This window comes from Triturus cristatus, chromosome 1_1 (assembly GCF_964204655.1).
Source record: "Triturus cristatus chromosome 1_1, aTriCri1.1, whole genome shotgun sequence".
In the NCBI taxonomy this organism is placed as follows: domain Eukaryota; kingdom Metazoa; phylum Chordata; class Amphibia; order Caudata; family Salamandridae; genus Triturus; species Triturus cristatus.
The window spans coordinates 576,484,396-576,500,631 of NC_140579.1; the positions used below are offsets into that span (position 1 = coordinate 576,484,396).

Consider the following 16,236-nt stretch of genomic DNA (forward strand, 5'->3'; position numbering starts at 1 on the left):
GGCTCATGTTGATTTAGAGGTCCCTACTCAGGGGCTTCAGCTGTGCAAGGGACACTTAGGGAGACCTTATTGTTTTCTTCTCCTCCTCCACACATTGGGGTCCTCACCCCGTTAGTCTTTTAGGGGGGAAAGATGTGTTGTAATCTCCCCACTTGGTATGTTCCCTGCCCCCCTCCCCCGTGATCGCAAATGGTACAGTCTTAGAACCTTCAGACGTAGTCTACCTTAGAATGTGGATGAGGCTGACTTCGTAAGAGAGGTGCTAGTATGACTGACAAGCTGAGGATGCAGTATATGTGTTAACCAATAAAGAAGTTGAATCTCCTTACCAGCGTTGCTCCTTAGATCCTTCCTGCGGGGAAAAGCCGCTGAAGAACTTGGCGCCCAGGGATGATGCGTCAAAAATCCAGATGCGCTGTGTCCATGCAGTGGCAGAACAGGCGCTGCGTCAGTTTCACAGCCAGGAAGCAGGTGATGTGTTGATCTCTTCAGCTGCACAGCAGGGCCTGCGCCAGAGTCAGAGCATTGCACCACGGACGTCAGTGATGCAGTGCTCGGGACTCAGGTTGCGGTGATCTTTCAGCCGCACAGCAGGCGCCACGTCGATTCTTTAGCTGAACAGCGGAGAAATGTTAGTTTTTCAACCACACAGCATTGGAAAAACAGGCGCTGCGAGTCGATGCATGGATTTCTTGGTTCGTAGCATCAAAGCCACCTACACAAAATTTGGCACCACTTGGCAGGTCAGAACTTTCAGCAGAAGAGTTCAGGGGCTGCAGTTGAAATATTTGATGAATCTGAGACTTCTTAACAGGAGGCAAGGCACACGCAACCCCCTTGGAGTCCCTTGGCAGCAGGTTACAGAAAGCAATGACCAGCGCTTTCACTGCCCAAGACAGAAGCAACAAGCAGCAGTCCAGCACAACAAAGAAACCAGCAGAGAGTCCCTCCTACAGCATCCAGATCTTCTTGGCAGCATTTCCTTTTGTCCAGAAGTGTTCTGAAGTTATGGTGTCATAGCTCCAGTACTTATTCCAGTTTCTGCCTTTGAAGTAGGCAAACTTCAAGTACAAGTCTCTGTAGTGCATAAGGCCCTGCATTTCCCTGACCTGGCTCAAGACACAACAGGGAGGTGGAGACAGCTTTGTGTGAGGACAGACACAGCCATATTCAGATGTCAGTGACTACTCCTACCACCACTCTAGCTCAGGAAGGCCCATCGGCCTGGTGATGGGCCATCAGGATATGCAGGGCACACCTCAGCTCTCTGTGTGTGACTGTCTAGAGTGAATTCACAAACAGTCCAACTGCCAAACAAACCCAGACGTGGATTCCACAGGCAGGTAAAGGCACAGAATGGTAAAGCAAGAAAATTACTACATTCTAAAAGTAGCATTTTCAAACACACAATTTAAAAAACACAACTTCAGTAAAATATGTATTTTTAAATTGGAAGTTCAGAGAGCCCAATCTCCAAATCTCTATTTGTTCCCAACTGGAAGTTACAATCTGTTGTAAGACAGATCAAAACATAACCTATGGGAGAGATAATCCTTGCAATAGTGAAAAACGAAATTAGCAGTATTTCACTATCAGGGCATGTAAAACACACCAGTACATGTCCTACCTTTCACATACACTGCACCTCGCCCATGTGGCTACCTTGGGCCTACCTTAAGGGTGCCTTCAAAGTACTAAAAGGGAAGGTTAGGGTCCGGCAAGTTGTTTCACTTGCCAGGTCGACATGGAAGTTTAAAACTGTCCACACAGACACTGCAGTGGCAGGTTTGAGACCTGTTTGCAGGGCTACTCATGTGGGTGGCACAATAAGTGCTGCAGGCCGACTAGTAGCATTTGGTTTACATGCCCTGGGCACACCTTGTACACTTTACCAGGGACTTACTAGTGAATCAAATATGCCAATCATGGTTAAACCAATTAAAGATACATTTTACACAGGGAGCAATTGCACTTTAGCAGTAGTTAGCAGAGGTAAAGTGCCCAGAGTTTTAACCCCTTCTGTGCCACGCCCTTTCCCCCTCCTGTGCTGGGCGTTTCATTAGTGGGTGGGGTTCATGACAAGATAGTCTCGTCATGGGCACAGCGCGACCGTGCTCCATGACGAGACTATCTCGTCATGGGCACAGAAGAGGTTAAAACCATTAAAAACTAAATACAGAACACAGTCAGAAACAGGAGATCAGAAGCAAAAAAGACAAGGGAAACACACACCAAGGATGCCAGGTCTAACAAACCCACAAAGCTGATCCAGTGAAGATACAACCTCACCACACTGAAGACACTGGTTCATCCTACTTAGAGCTGTATCACAGCAGCAAATCAATTTCAGTAGGCCCTCAACAAGATGGTATCCAGCCCTGTAGAGTGGTTTTCATATACAATCTGCTGCCTTGTCCTAAAGGAGAAATCTGAGCTATATTTCAGTGACCAAGTCCTAAGGTAGAGATCTAGACCAGGGAAAGTGCTGAAAGTATCTGACTAATGAGAGTATGACTTGAGTATGACTTGAGCTTGGAATGTGACTTTTACTGCTCTGAGCTTTTCCCGACAAAATCTCAGGCTTTAGTGGGCCCTTGCTCAATGTCTATCCAAATTCAATTAGATCTTCTTGGATCCAGCCTGTTGCCTTGCCATGTTGAGAGATTCTGACTTTCATTTTGCAGATTAAGCCTGAAGGTAAAATCCTTTGCTGCCATCCTGCTTTGTGTATGTGACCTCTGAGTTCATTATGTCTGGCCTCAATGAGAGCCTAGGTCGTGGTCTACCTCAAACAAAGTTTATTACTGGTTGTTAATGCTTTTTGGTGCTATTTTCACATACAACTTTAAAAAAATGCACATCTGAGGTTCCATTATTGGAATTTTGCCATTTGGGTGTCATTTTATTTATTAAAATCTACTCAATTGTTTTAATTCAGTTTAGGAATGTTATGGTTTTCTGTTTTGACTGGACTACTGTTTTGGTACTAGATAACTACTTTACATATTAACCTGTCTGCTCTGTGCCACTGCTACTAGGGAATTGAGCTCATGTTACTTTAGTGACTTTTGGGGTTCACCCTGCTAAGATAGTTATATTCCTTGAATTGGACAACAACTTACCACAAATAATTCACTTTCTTACAACCTCTGTGCAGGGTCTATGTCATGATTTTTTGTTAAAATTAGAAAGCACTGGTGTGTATTATTTAAAGTTTAATACCGCACGGTTCTGAGCAAATGCACACATAGCATCTATAATACATCTGAAACAAACGTAAAGATTTATTTATGTGGACGGCTCTGTTCCGTTGCTTGAGATAGTGGATGGGTATTGAAATCTAATTTTTGTGATAGCTTAATACATGTATCTAAAAGAAATATAGACCTAGGTGGAACACAGATCTGGGCGAAGGCAATGTATTTGGCACAAACATGTGAGTAGTGCTGATAGACACTAATTGTGTAACACTGTTGAGCACATTTAGAAAAGACTCAGTACTACCAGAATAAAGCATGGTGAGGATCACATGTCCTAATTTTGTAAGCAGTGCTCAGTCATGCATTCTGTCTGACACCCCAATCCCTTATTTAATTCACAGCTTTCACAAGCATTCACAACAGAGTCTGTTGGGATCACACACTTAAGCAAAGTCCTCTGCAAGTGTCCAAGACATACCCCCTCCCATTCATGCAAAGCCCCTACCAACCCTTACCAGTGTGGGAGTCATGAAACAGCAGCTCTTGGCGATCCTTAGGGTGACACCATATACATCCACACTCTTTTCAGTCTTTGCCTGGTGCAGCAGACAGTCCAGAGCCAGGACAATGCCCATCTAGCCCACTCCAGCACTAGAACAAAAAACAGGCATATTAAATCATTTTGGTTAAAGAACCTTGTGGGTCGTGGTCCCAGTTACATGCGAGGTTACGGGCAGTTTGAAGTGGGGTGGATGGGCAGTACAGACAGTTTGTCCCCCATATTCCAAAAACAATAGTTTCTAGAAGCATATGTAAATAACAATTAGATGGACACTCACCTGCAGTGAATCAACAAGGGAGCTGATCTCATCCTGCCCAGTGCACTCTGCCGGAGCGCAACTAGGAACTTGATGATGGATTCACCATTAGGCTCATCCTCGTCATTCCACAGTGGGAAATGGAAGCGGTGGATCAGTCTCTCCTTTGTCTTCTTCTCCTGACGGACACAAAAGAGGAAGAAAGTATAAATGTTTCCCAATTCCTTTGTGACATATATACAGAGACAAGGGAGGGCCACCTTCAGAAAGTGATATTCCCCTCTCACGTTCCTACTTTGTATAGAGCATTACCTAGCTTTGGATGAAAACAAACTGATTCCATGTAACCACTGTTCCTGCCATCAAAGAATACCATTGTCTGAAAAACTGGCAGAAGTTGTCTCATAGTGGTAACTGTGGAGATGATTGAAGAATGTGTACAACAGCAGATCCATAGTCAAGAAGCAGAATAACACTGAGTCACTGGAGATAGAGGAGTCCTCTTCTCCCACTCCAAGACCTCTCTGATGCAGGGAACCCAGGTTAACCTTGCTGCAGTGGTAAAACAAATCTGGTACTGATAAGCAGTGCTGAAATGCATATGGCCCCACATCTGCAGCAGTGGTCAATCGTGTTTTGTTTTAACGCATGACACTAAAGAGAATATTTCCATACCTACGTGTTCTGCAATGGGTTATGATCTGTGGATTGCATGAGTTCTATCATGGTTGGACTGTACCAACAGCCTACACCAGGGATGTCCAAAGGAGGTCATGTTTATGAATATTCACATATAACAGATTTACATATAATGAATTTCATAGACTCAGTTACATGGTCAGTGGTTACCCTGAAATACTGGCCCATATCCACCCTCCGTGGACTGATGCTGGAGTCCCTTGCCCACACCAAGGCATTCTCCCAGTGTGGATGCTGGTGAAGGTTAAGGTCAGGCGTCTAAAACAGAGGGCAATGTATTGCACCTCCACACATTCAAAATAGTTACATATGCCCCTGTTTAACCATCATATGTCTCGAGGTAAGTTGCCCTGAAAACGGAGAAGGAGCACTTATCACATAACACAATAATTATCACCTATCACATCCAAACCCAACCCAGTTTAAAACCGAAGGGCAATTTGAAGTCAACATAACAGTAAAAAAAAAACAATAAAAAAAACACACCCACTAATCAAAGCACAATCTGTGGGAACTTTTTAAACCTTCTGAGAAGGAGATGCTTTCCTTCAAAGTTGTGGAACATGAGCTGTTTGTTAAACAGTTTGCCACCCCGGTGCCATTTATCTGACTGATAAGGGTTCAAATCGAGACATCCCCCCTGATCCAATCAGGAGCAACAAGAGAATGAGAGAGCTCTCTGCAGTGTGTGTCATTCCCTCTACCCTCATGCCCTGACAACTCTTCACTGCTGAGACAGTCAACCAGATTGACCATGACGTTTAAACTCCACCATGACTGCTCATTTTTGGTTGTGGCAAAAAAAGCAAATGGAACTTTCCATCCAGTACTGAACATAAAGGCATTAAACAAATGGGTCTACCTTGAACAATTTTGAATGCTCACATTACAGGCCTTTTTCACTTTGATCAAAGAAGACGATTATCTGGTGACACTGGATTTAGAGGACACCTATTTTCATGTCCCTCAACATCCTGACAGTCAACCGTACTTAATGTTTACAATGGAAGGGCGGCATTTTCAATTCCAAGCATCATTTGTGATTGTGACCATCTCCAAGAATCTTCACAAAGGTATTAGTTCCAGTAGTTGAGATTCTGCAATTTAGGGGATTTTCTTTCTTTAGCTAACTCAATGACTAGGTAATCTGTGCTTCCTCTCTCTTTAAGGCTCAAGAGGCTGTGATGACAGACCATCACTGACTAGGCTTCAAATTGGACTCCCTCAAATCTCTGTTGATGCCTGTCCAAGTCATAAAGTTCATAGGAGCAGTATTAAATTCACAGAAAGGTTCTGTATTTCTCTCTGCAGACAGGACTGAGTCAGAACAGAGGAATCTGTGAGCTTTGAAGGCTCACCCATCAGCATTGGTGAGGTGCTAGTTGAGGAACCAGGGGCTGTTGGCCTCAACTACAGCAGTGGTCCCATGGTCTCAGTTCCACCTGAAGCCCCTGTTGAATCACCCTTTGAACAATTGGGATTCGGCTTTGGGAAATTGCAAGGCAGAAATTCCAGTGGCTTTGGATAGAGATCAGAATCCAAGTTAGTAGTTGCACACTCCCAACTTGGAGAAGAGAGTTTCCTTTCAGATTCCCTCTTCCACTCCAGTTGACTAAAGATTCCGGTTTGTGGAGATAGGGTGCACCTTAGAGGACTGGGAATGCAGGGCGAAAGGAGAGAATTGGCTGCAGTTCTGAAAGCAGTTCTGTTTTTTCAGTCTCAGTGGAAGGAGAAGAGTCTGACTGTTTGTACAGACATTCAAGTAGCACATTGTTATCTGAATCAGCAAGGGGGGAACCAAAAATTTCCAGTTGAATTGTCTAGGGACTCCAATTTGTTTAAGGGCAGAAAGTCACCATTTATCCCTCAGAGCTGTTTACAATCTACCTTCTTCAGTAGTATTCCACCTAGCGATTTCACAGTTCCAACATATATGTCACCTATTTGGGAATCCGTGGATAGATATGTTTGCATCTCAACAGAACACAATGCTTCCAATTTTTGTTCAGAGATCAATTGTCCATAGGCTTGTGCAGCGGATGCTCTCTTGATTCCTTTTGTCAGAAGGTCTTCTCTACACTTTCCTTCCCAACTCCTCTCCTCCAGAGGGGGCAGCAGAAGTTTCAGGGGGAGAGATTATTGGTGAATCAAGTCACATCCTTTCAGCCGAGATGGCCATGGTTCTCCGTCTTGACGAGCCTGTCCAAGGTCACATTCTTTAGAATCCCAATAAGTCAATTTCCCTTACAATTTCTGGAATTGCAACTAAGTTAGTTATGACATCTGAGTCTAAGGGCTTTGAGCCTAAAACTCGGATTAGTTAAATTAGTAAAGTTGCAGAAGAGATCCAACTATCTAGAAAAGATTCAACTTGGGCCTCTTACAAAAAGCATTGGAGCTCATTCTCCAAATGGTGTTCTACTAAATCCTTGAATTCTGCATCAGTGCATCGTTATCAAATGTTGGAATTTCTAAGAGAGGGGTTTCTTAAAAATGTAGCTCACTCAACTCTAGCAGTTTAGTGAGCAGCCACAGGCATTTATGGGTTTGAGGAGATCTGACCCCTCTTGTGTGCATATTACTAAAGAGTTTTTGGTTACAGAAACCAATTTCTCCATCAAGGATCTCATTTTGGAATTTGCCAACTGTCTTGGGAGGGCTATAGGGTGAAGATTTTAAGCATTTAGAAACTATACAGATGTTGTGGTTAACAGTGAAAACTGCTTTCTTGTTGGCAATTCAATAAACCTGATGAATTGGGGAATAGGGGACATTAGTGGTGACGTACCCCTATTTTAAGATTCTACCAGACAGGGTGGTCCTGAGACCACATCCCACATTCAATCCCAAGATTAATTCTAAATTTCATCTTCAGTAGGTGATAATCCTTCCAATACTTCAGGGCGATGAGAAGCAGCAAGATATGTCCTCCCTTGATGTTAGGAGAACCCTTTAACTTTGTGTGCAACATATGAATGAATTTAGAGTCTCAACATCTTCTTTATTTTGTTCAGAAATATTAATATGGTAGAAAAAATTTCCTTGTTCTCTCGGAGTAGGTGGATTCTGCAGACAATTTTTCAGTCTTACTTGTCAGTTGGGGAAACTGCCCCATAATAGATCCAAGGATGACATACCAGATCTTTCTTGGCTTCTCGGGCAGAGGAGTTTCCATACATGAAATGTATATGGCAGCTACATCGGCATCCAACCATACATTTGTGAAAAACTGAAGCTTGTATGCATTGGATGAAACATCTAATAATTTTGGTTCAAATGTTGTTAAGGCAGCAATGAAGTAACTTGTTGATAATATACCTTGATAAACATTAAAAGTCGGTGCAGAACGAATTTATTTTTGGGAGCTTGTAAAATCCTCATTTCGTTACGGTCTGGGACGAAGGGGACTGATGAGTGGGTAATGACACAATTACTAACCTGTAAACATTACTCCGAATCAGGTCCCTCTCATCTCAGTCAGGGCCCCTTCTTCCCTCCCTCCAGAAGAGCATTTCTTCAGCACCTCCTTTTTGCCTTTTTATTATTGACAAGATATTTGACAGGGGGAGGAGCCTTATGTGCATATCAGACATGAAAATAGAAAGAGGATTTGAGTTTTATGAGTTTCGGGCTGCTTCACCTTTTTATGGACTTGTACGAGGGGGATCTGATTCGGGTAATTAAGTTGACGAATAAGTAATGGTTGCATTGTCTTGCTTGCCTCCAGCCTAGGTTGACCAGAGTTTGAGAAGCAAAAACTGGGACAGGCCAGACATAAAGGTAGAACTAAAGCCTTTAGTCTTACATCTATAACTGGCCTGTCCTGTTTTTTGCTTAGCCTCGATATATGTGTGTATATATTTTGTTTTTGTCCATAACATAAGGTATGTCAGGATGTCACCCTTGTGCTCCCCAGTCTGTCTCTCCTCTGCTGGGAGCATTCAGTGGACCTCCTTGTGTGCTGCCTTACAGAACATATGCATTGCTTTAATTATTTGCGACTGCAGAGGCCCCTGTGAAAGGAGATCATATCGTTCTATTCTACTTTGCAGAATGACCTGACCTCTGTCCCAAAAACCGGGACATGTATTTAAAAAGTGTTGGTACACCGGAACAGCCCTCTTAAAACCGGGACTGTCCAGGGAAATACAGGACGGCTGGTCACCCTACTCCAGCCCCCCAATGCACAGTAGGCTACATAAGTCCATATTATCGGGCGCATTAGCAACTTTACTCTCCCACAAGGCTGGCCACGACAGGCTGATACTCGTTCAGAGCTTGCTGGGGTTATGGTGAAGATGCACGGAAATGCTGTATTATCTTTGTATACATAATTCACTATTCCTGTCTTTGGAAATAGATTTATTTGTTTTTTAGTTTGGAATAATTATTTATGGAAGACCTAATCCTAGGGTAAGCAGATCACTTTACTAAGAGCTGGTTAGTATTTGTCACCACTGACCATTGACGTGTCACAGTTCTAGACATTTTTACTGAACATGTAGTTAACATATAGATATGCCTTTGTGGCACACTAGCATGTGGCTTATGTACATTTTCAGTTGGCTTTTGGCAAGGAGAATAACATTGCAGCTTATTTTACATCTTTTGGTTGTTAAAAAGTCTTTAAAAATGCAGAGATTATGCTGGCAGTTATTTCTGCAGATGTTAACGCGGATGTGAAAGAAAATAATGAGGCGCTTCTAAAGGCTGGACACGGTGTGTACTTGAGAATACCATCATACCACAGAATTCAGCTCCCTAGCTCACAGGACCATCTGTTCAGCATTCGAGGGTCTATACCTCTAAAGGTATTTCTATTCCTAATGCTCTTGCCAGGTATAAATCTAAGTGCCAACGTTACTTCAGGCTTAGGAACTGTCTCTGAAGTCTATGCTATGATGGTACCAGCTTCCGGTTTGGTCTCTGCATATTGCCCATCTGAGTCACATGCAATCTTCTTACATGGGGCACATGCAGTAGCAACTGTGCACATTCAGGTCCCTATTCAATAATATTGGTGTATGAGAAGGAGTGCCTTACTTTTGTAGTACTCTTTGCTTACTCATAATTTTCAGGAGCAAGCCAGGAGTACTAATTGTCTACTCCTGGCTTACTGTTAAGATTCAGGGTTCTCAGAGTAAGCTGGTTCAGCAGTGTGGCGGAACAGACTACAGGAGGAAGATCCCCATCTCCATCGACTGCTGGGTATGGCATGGGACATAGTGGCAACTGTTTTCACCTCTAAGATTCTTGTTTGAGATTTGATTCTTAAGGAGGGCTGGTTCGGTTTTTATGAACGTTGTATGCGTATTGTTGAAGTCTAGACACAGCATTCAAATTAGGTTTGCTACTATAATTGTTTTGTGAGGGGTGGGTGTTTTATAATTATTGGTGAATTCTTGTATTGGCATCATGGCCATGTTGTATTGGTTTCATGGTATTGTTTTGCTCTCCTGAGGCACAGCCGGGAGTAGCGCGCTTCGCTGCATTTATTTTTAAAAATTGTATTTTGTGTGTTTCTTACCTGTGTGCTGGAACCCCCCCCTGGCATATCTCTTCCAGCTGGCTCATACACCCCCGCACAGCGCTGCTTTCGCTGCCTCGGGTGAGGTGCTTGAACCACTCTTGCCGCCATTCTGCCGCGAGCCTTAGGCCACGCCCACTCGCGCAGGCCACGCCCCCTTCGCCAGGATTGCTTTTAAGCGCTGACCACTAGCGCCACCCCCAGACTCACTTTGCTCTCCTGAGGCACAGCCGGGAGTAGCGCGCTTCGCTGCATTTATTTAAAAAAATTGTATTTTGTGTGTTTCTTACCTGTGTGCTGGAACCCCCCCCTGGCATATCTCTTCCAGCTGGCTCATACACCCCCGCACAGCGCTGCTTTCGCTGCCTCGGGTGAGGTGCTTGAACCACTCTTGCCGCCATTCTGCCGCGAGCCTTAGGCCACGCCCACTCGCGCAGGCCACGCCCCCTTCGCCAGGATTGCTTTTAAGCGCTGACCACTAGCGCCACCCCCAGACTCACTTTGCTCTCCTGAGGCACAGCCGGGAGTAGCGCGCTTCGCTGCATTTATTTTAAAAAATTGTATTTTGTGTGTTTCTTACCTGTGTGCTGGAACCCCCCCCTGGCATATCTCTTCCAGCTGGCTCATACACCCCCGCACAGCGCTGCTTTCGCTGCCTCGGGTGAGGTGCTTGAACCACTCTTGCCGCCATTCTGCCGCGAGCCTTAGGCCACGCCCACTCGCGCAGGCCACGCCCCCTTCGCCAGGATTGCTTTTAAGCGCTTACCACTAGCGCCACCCCCAGACTCACTTTGCTCTCCTGAGGCACAGCCGGGAGTAGCGCGCTTCCCTGCATTTATTTTTAAAAATTGTATTTTGTGTGTTTCTTACCTGTGTGCTGGAACCCCCCCCTGGCATATCTCTTCCAGCTGGCTCATACACCCCCGCACAGCGCTGCTTTCGCTGCCTCGGGTGAGGTGCTTGAACCACTCTTGCCGCCATTCTGCCGCGAGCCTTAGGCCACGCCCACTCGCGCAGGCCACACCCCCTCCCAACCCTTTCCTTCACTGGTATATAAATGTGTCACCCCCGGCAGCGCAGCGGACGAGTGCAGCGGGCGCGACGAAGGCGCGACGAAGGCGCGCCTAAGGCAAGCCCGTCTGCGCCCGTCCGCGGCCGGCAGGGGCCCGGGGCCCGTCACTCTGCCCTAATCACCTCCTATGCCCCTAGGGACTTGATTGCATTACACTCTCATTTCCCGCTAGACCTCTTCAGCCATTCAAAACTCCTTCAACTGGGGATTCTTAACGCTCGTAGTGTTTTTCCTGAGCTCAGGGCCCTTCCATCCTCCATCACCCAGCCTGCCCAGTTACCTGTTAACATGGAGCTAGCAGTTGTATACCTCAACACCCGGTCTCTTATCAGCCACCAACACGACATATACCACCTTTTGGACTCAGACCGCCCCGACATCCTGTTTCTAACTGAGACCTGGTTGAAAGAGGACTCCTCTCCTGACATCTTGGCAGCTATTCCTCCTGGCTATTACATTCTTCAAGCCAACCGTCCAGCTGGTAAATCCGGAGGTGGCGTAGCCGCTATTATTAAACTTCCTTTCAGATTCTCTTCCCTCTCTCTACTCACCATTCCCCAGGCCGACTGCCTGGTTATTAGACTCGAATCCTCGGTGTCCCCGCTCACCTGTGTCCTGGTATACCGTCCCCCTCAACCCATGCCCAATTTCCTCTCCCTTTTTGGTGACCTTCTATCCCAGCTCACACTCAACAACTCCAAACTCCTGGTTTTAGGAGACTTCAATTACTGGCCATCTGATCCACTTGAAAGCCCCCACTCTCTGGCTTTCACCGACTTATTAAGTAGCCTCAATGGCCGTCAGCACGTCCACACAGCGACCCACTCTAAAGGCCACACCCTAGATCAGGTCTGGACCTACAACCTTGACATCACATCACTCACAATCCTCCCTTGCCTCTGGTCGGACCATTCCTTCATTTCTTTCCTTCTTTTGGTCCCCCCACCGCCCTCCCGTAGCCGTGGCGCTAGCCTTCTGGCTCGCAACTGGAATAAAGCCAACCTTGACCTTTTCCTTTCCTCCCTAACATCCTCCGTTCCACCCGGCTTAGGCCCTCCAGATTCTCAGGAAGCCGCTCTCGTCGATTGGTTGGAATCTGCCAGTAACATAGTCGCCCCTCTCAAGTCTATCCGAACTAAGCGCCCTCACGACGCTCATCGCTGGTTCTCCGATAGCCTCAAATCCCTTAAACTGGGACTTCGCCAAGCTGAGCGCCGCTGGCGTCGAAACTACGACCCCTTAGGAAAAGTCCATTTCCTCAAACTATCCGGAGAATACAAACACGCAATCTCATCTGCAAAATCTGTCTATTTTTCCACAAAAATTCTCAACTCTGTGAATAAATCCAAAGACATTTTTGCGATTGTGGAGGAACTCTCACACCCTGATAGAGTGACCATCAAACCCCTCCCCTCCCCTCTCAGGCACTCTGTGACTCCCTTAACCAATTTTTCATTGACAAAATCAGTAAAATCAAAAACAGTATTTCCTCCAGCCCTCCAGCAATGTCTCCCCCAGAGGCTGCTCCCTTTTTCAACTCTCACTCCTTGTCACAGCTGCCTCCTATATCCGACGAAGTCTTCTTCCCCCTGCTTCATAAAGTCTCATCCGGTTCCCCCACTGATTGCTGTCCCCCAGCAATTCTCCGGACTGCTTTTTTGTCCTGCCCTGGCCCCCCACTGGCCCTTTTGAATAACTCTCTGCTGCTCGGCGTGGTCCCCAGCCAATTCAAGAACGCTGAAGTTATCCCCATATTAAAAAAACCCAACGCCGACCCCACGGTCCTGGGCAACTTCCGCCCTATTTCTCTCCTGCCTTACCTAAGCAAGGTACTCGAGACGCACGTGACCAGCGTCCTCAGTTCCTTCATCGAGGACTCCAACTTCTTAGACTCACAGCAAGCTGGGTTTAGACCTGCCCACTCGACAGAGTCTGTTATCCTCTCTGTTATGGAGGAACTCCGTAGAGGCGCCGACTCCAACACCAGTCAAGCCCTGGTGCTTTTAGATCTGTCAGCAGCCTTCGACACGGTCGATCATTCCATCTTAGTCGACCGTGTCAAAGAGGCAGGCATTAGCGGGACGGCCCTTAATTGGGTTCGTTCCTTCCTTGCAGACCGCCATCAATCGGTCCATCTCTCTCAGTTCACGGCAAACCAGACGAGAGTCACCTGCGGTGTCCCGCAGGGTTCATCCCTGTCACCCCTTCTCTTTAACCTTTACCTCACCCCCCTGATCCGCTCCCTCCGCGGTAGGAATGTCACTGCATTTAATTATGCAGATGACATACAGCTCGTCTTCAATCTCGACTCCTCGGACGAAGCGGCACTAGATTTCCAGTCCACCCTCTGTCACATCAGTAATTGGATGGGCACACACCATCTTAAACTTAACCCCGACAAGACGGAGCTCGTTCTTGTCGGAGGCCCTTCCAATCCCTGGAATTCCACCTTCTGGCCCTCCTCCCTCGGCCCTCCCCCCCACCCTGCTGACAAAGTGAAAAGCCTCAGGGTCTACATCTCCCAAGACCTCTCAATGCAGCATCAGGTCAGTGCCACCGTGTCCTCCTGCTTCTTCCAGCTCCGGAAGATTCGAAAAATAGCCCACTTTCTGACCACTGAAGCCCTCATCTTGGTACTACTGGCATTAGTCATCTCCCGAATCGACTACGCCAACGCCCTATACGTTGGCATCCCACAATATCAAATCAACAGACTACAACTTATTCAGAACCAAGCAGCTCGCCTTATCTATCACCAACCGAAACACCACCACGTCCGTCCCCTCCTCAAGGCCCTCCATTGGCTTCCTATTTCGGAGCGCTGCAAGTTTAAACTTGGTTGCCTGACCCATCAATCTCTGGCAGGCACCGGTCCTTCCTTTATTTCCTCCCTCTTGCATCCCTATACCCCCTCTAGGAATCTCCGCTCCTCTCATCTTGCGCTCCTTCAGACTCCCCGCTTCAAGCGCAAAAAACACGGTGGTCTCAGATTCTCCTTTCTGGCACCCTCTTTCTGGAACTCTCTACCGCTGGAATTGAGACTTTCTCCCTCTTATCTTCACTTCAGGTCCCTCCTAAAAACCCACCTTTTTCTCGGTATCTATTCATAAATCTCTTTCTCCTCGTTCTTGCTTCTGCCTCTCGTTGATTAAAGTGAATAGCGCCAAGAAACCGTCCGGTGAATGCCGCGCTTTACAAATAATTTTTACATTACATTACATTACAGTTTAAAGGATGTCTTTAATTCTTAAAGCAGCAGAATATTAAACAGGTGGAATGAGAGAAATACTCACGTGCTTTATCTTGAGATGCGTGCACTTCCAACCCATCAAGCTCTTCATTGCCGCAAGATGAACAGTCACACTCCCACTGCTGATCGGACTGACGTCTATGGGCCACCATTTGGAAAGCTGGGATGACAGAGACAGCCTTGTTAAAGATGGTGAGGGACTGCGGCACGTCAACTTTATGATCCCCACCCCCGGTGAGTTCTTACTATGCTGTTGTGTCCCACAGAAGATACCTTGTATTGTGCACACTGCAATAGCAACTACTTCTAGATGCAACCAGATGACAAAAGGCCAAAAAAGAGACAAGGAGACAGAATGTGTTCTAGAGATCACATGGTGAATCAGTTGACTGAGACAGGGCAAAGTCACAGCCTAACAAAGTCACAGTTGTGCCGGTGACATTTAAAGATCCTCACCTACATGAATTAAACTATACCTCTGCTTGTAGTTCTGTCGAATTCTGGTTTCCAAGTACACATTATAAATGCCCATCTTCGAGACACCCAAGTCTATTTCAAGTAAAAGAACAGGTCTACTTGATTAAAAGTGACAGGCTTTCATGATTTTCCGACAGGCCTTAGAAGTCCCAAAAATCGTAAACCAAACGTTTTGGAGAAACATGAATGTATCCTCTCCAAACAAAAACACATATTTGAACTATACAATGTATGAGTAGCATTCCTGTGTTCCTGAAAAAAATGGACTAGCCCCATACTCAACGAATACTTGTGTAATTATAGGCAGTCATTCTCAAATCACATTTCATGAATATTCAGTAGATGGGAGCATGCCTGGTTCTCACTCATGCATGTAGCATGATGGACCATAGCTAGATTGCCACGCTAGTCCATGGAAGATACCTTGGATGCACTGCTGCTCTTACAGATAAGGCACTTTTGTCTCAATTATAGGATCTTCAATGCATTCTCATACTCAGCATGAGTATCCAATTGATGAGCATGAAAACCAAGTAGATCACAGAGTAATCATACATGACCTGATTAAGTCTGAGCACAGGCTATTTAGGGATTTGCATCTCCTGTCAGAACACAAATGGTAGTGCTGAGTGAATGTATGAAATGGCTCCCTTAGGACTTCCTTGCCGATCTTAGAGTGACATTGCTGTAGAAGGCTAATAAAGTATGTTTCCACTTGGTAATCGATAACTACTTTTGCATAGAAAATGTTCATACGAGAAAGCAATCCACGTTGATTTCACTTGTCTAAAGGCACGGTTACATATAAAAGGTTATATCACAAGGAGTTGCCATGTCTCCAATAACAGTTTTGTTTAGTCAAGCAATTAAACTTTCAACAGACACTGAATGATTCTAAACTCTGTACTATTTGTATGGAAATCAACAAATATCTTCAAAATGAACATTATGCACCCTTATTGATACTTTAAAGCACTCCAGCATTCACTGAGGAGGTAACATTAAAAGAAGGAAACATGTCAAGGGTTTTCCTGGAGGTCTAATGTGACTTTCAGCTGCTGGTTCTCCAGCCTTCTAGGAAACTGTGATCGAGCCTCAGAAAGGCCAGTCGAAAGCATCTTCCGAGACTAATGGAAGATCTGTGTCCCATCCAGGAACGCAGGTCTGTGCTACTCTGATACAACTTGCAACAA

The 16,236-nt window shown here is 45.7% G+C and overlaps 1 protein-coding gene across 1 annotated transcript in view; it reads right to left on the minus strand.

Moving 5' to 3' along the window:
• Nucleotides 1-950: 950 nt before the first annotated feature.
• The window catches only part of LOC146870662 (receptor-type tyrosine-protein phosphatase V-like), a 450,224-nt gene continuing 434,938 nt past the window's right edge, over nt 951-16,236 (minus strand). Inside the window, 4 exon segments of the mRNA XM_085643396.1 lie at nt 951-1,109; nt 3,716-3,851; nt 4,040-4,197; nt 14,610-14,726. Coding sequence (XP_085499522.1) covers nt 951-1,109; nt 3,716-3,851; nt 4,040-4,197; nt 14,610-14,726 — 570 coding nt within the window.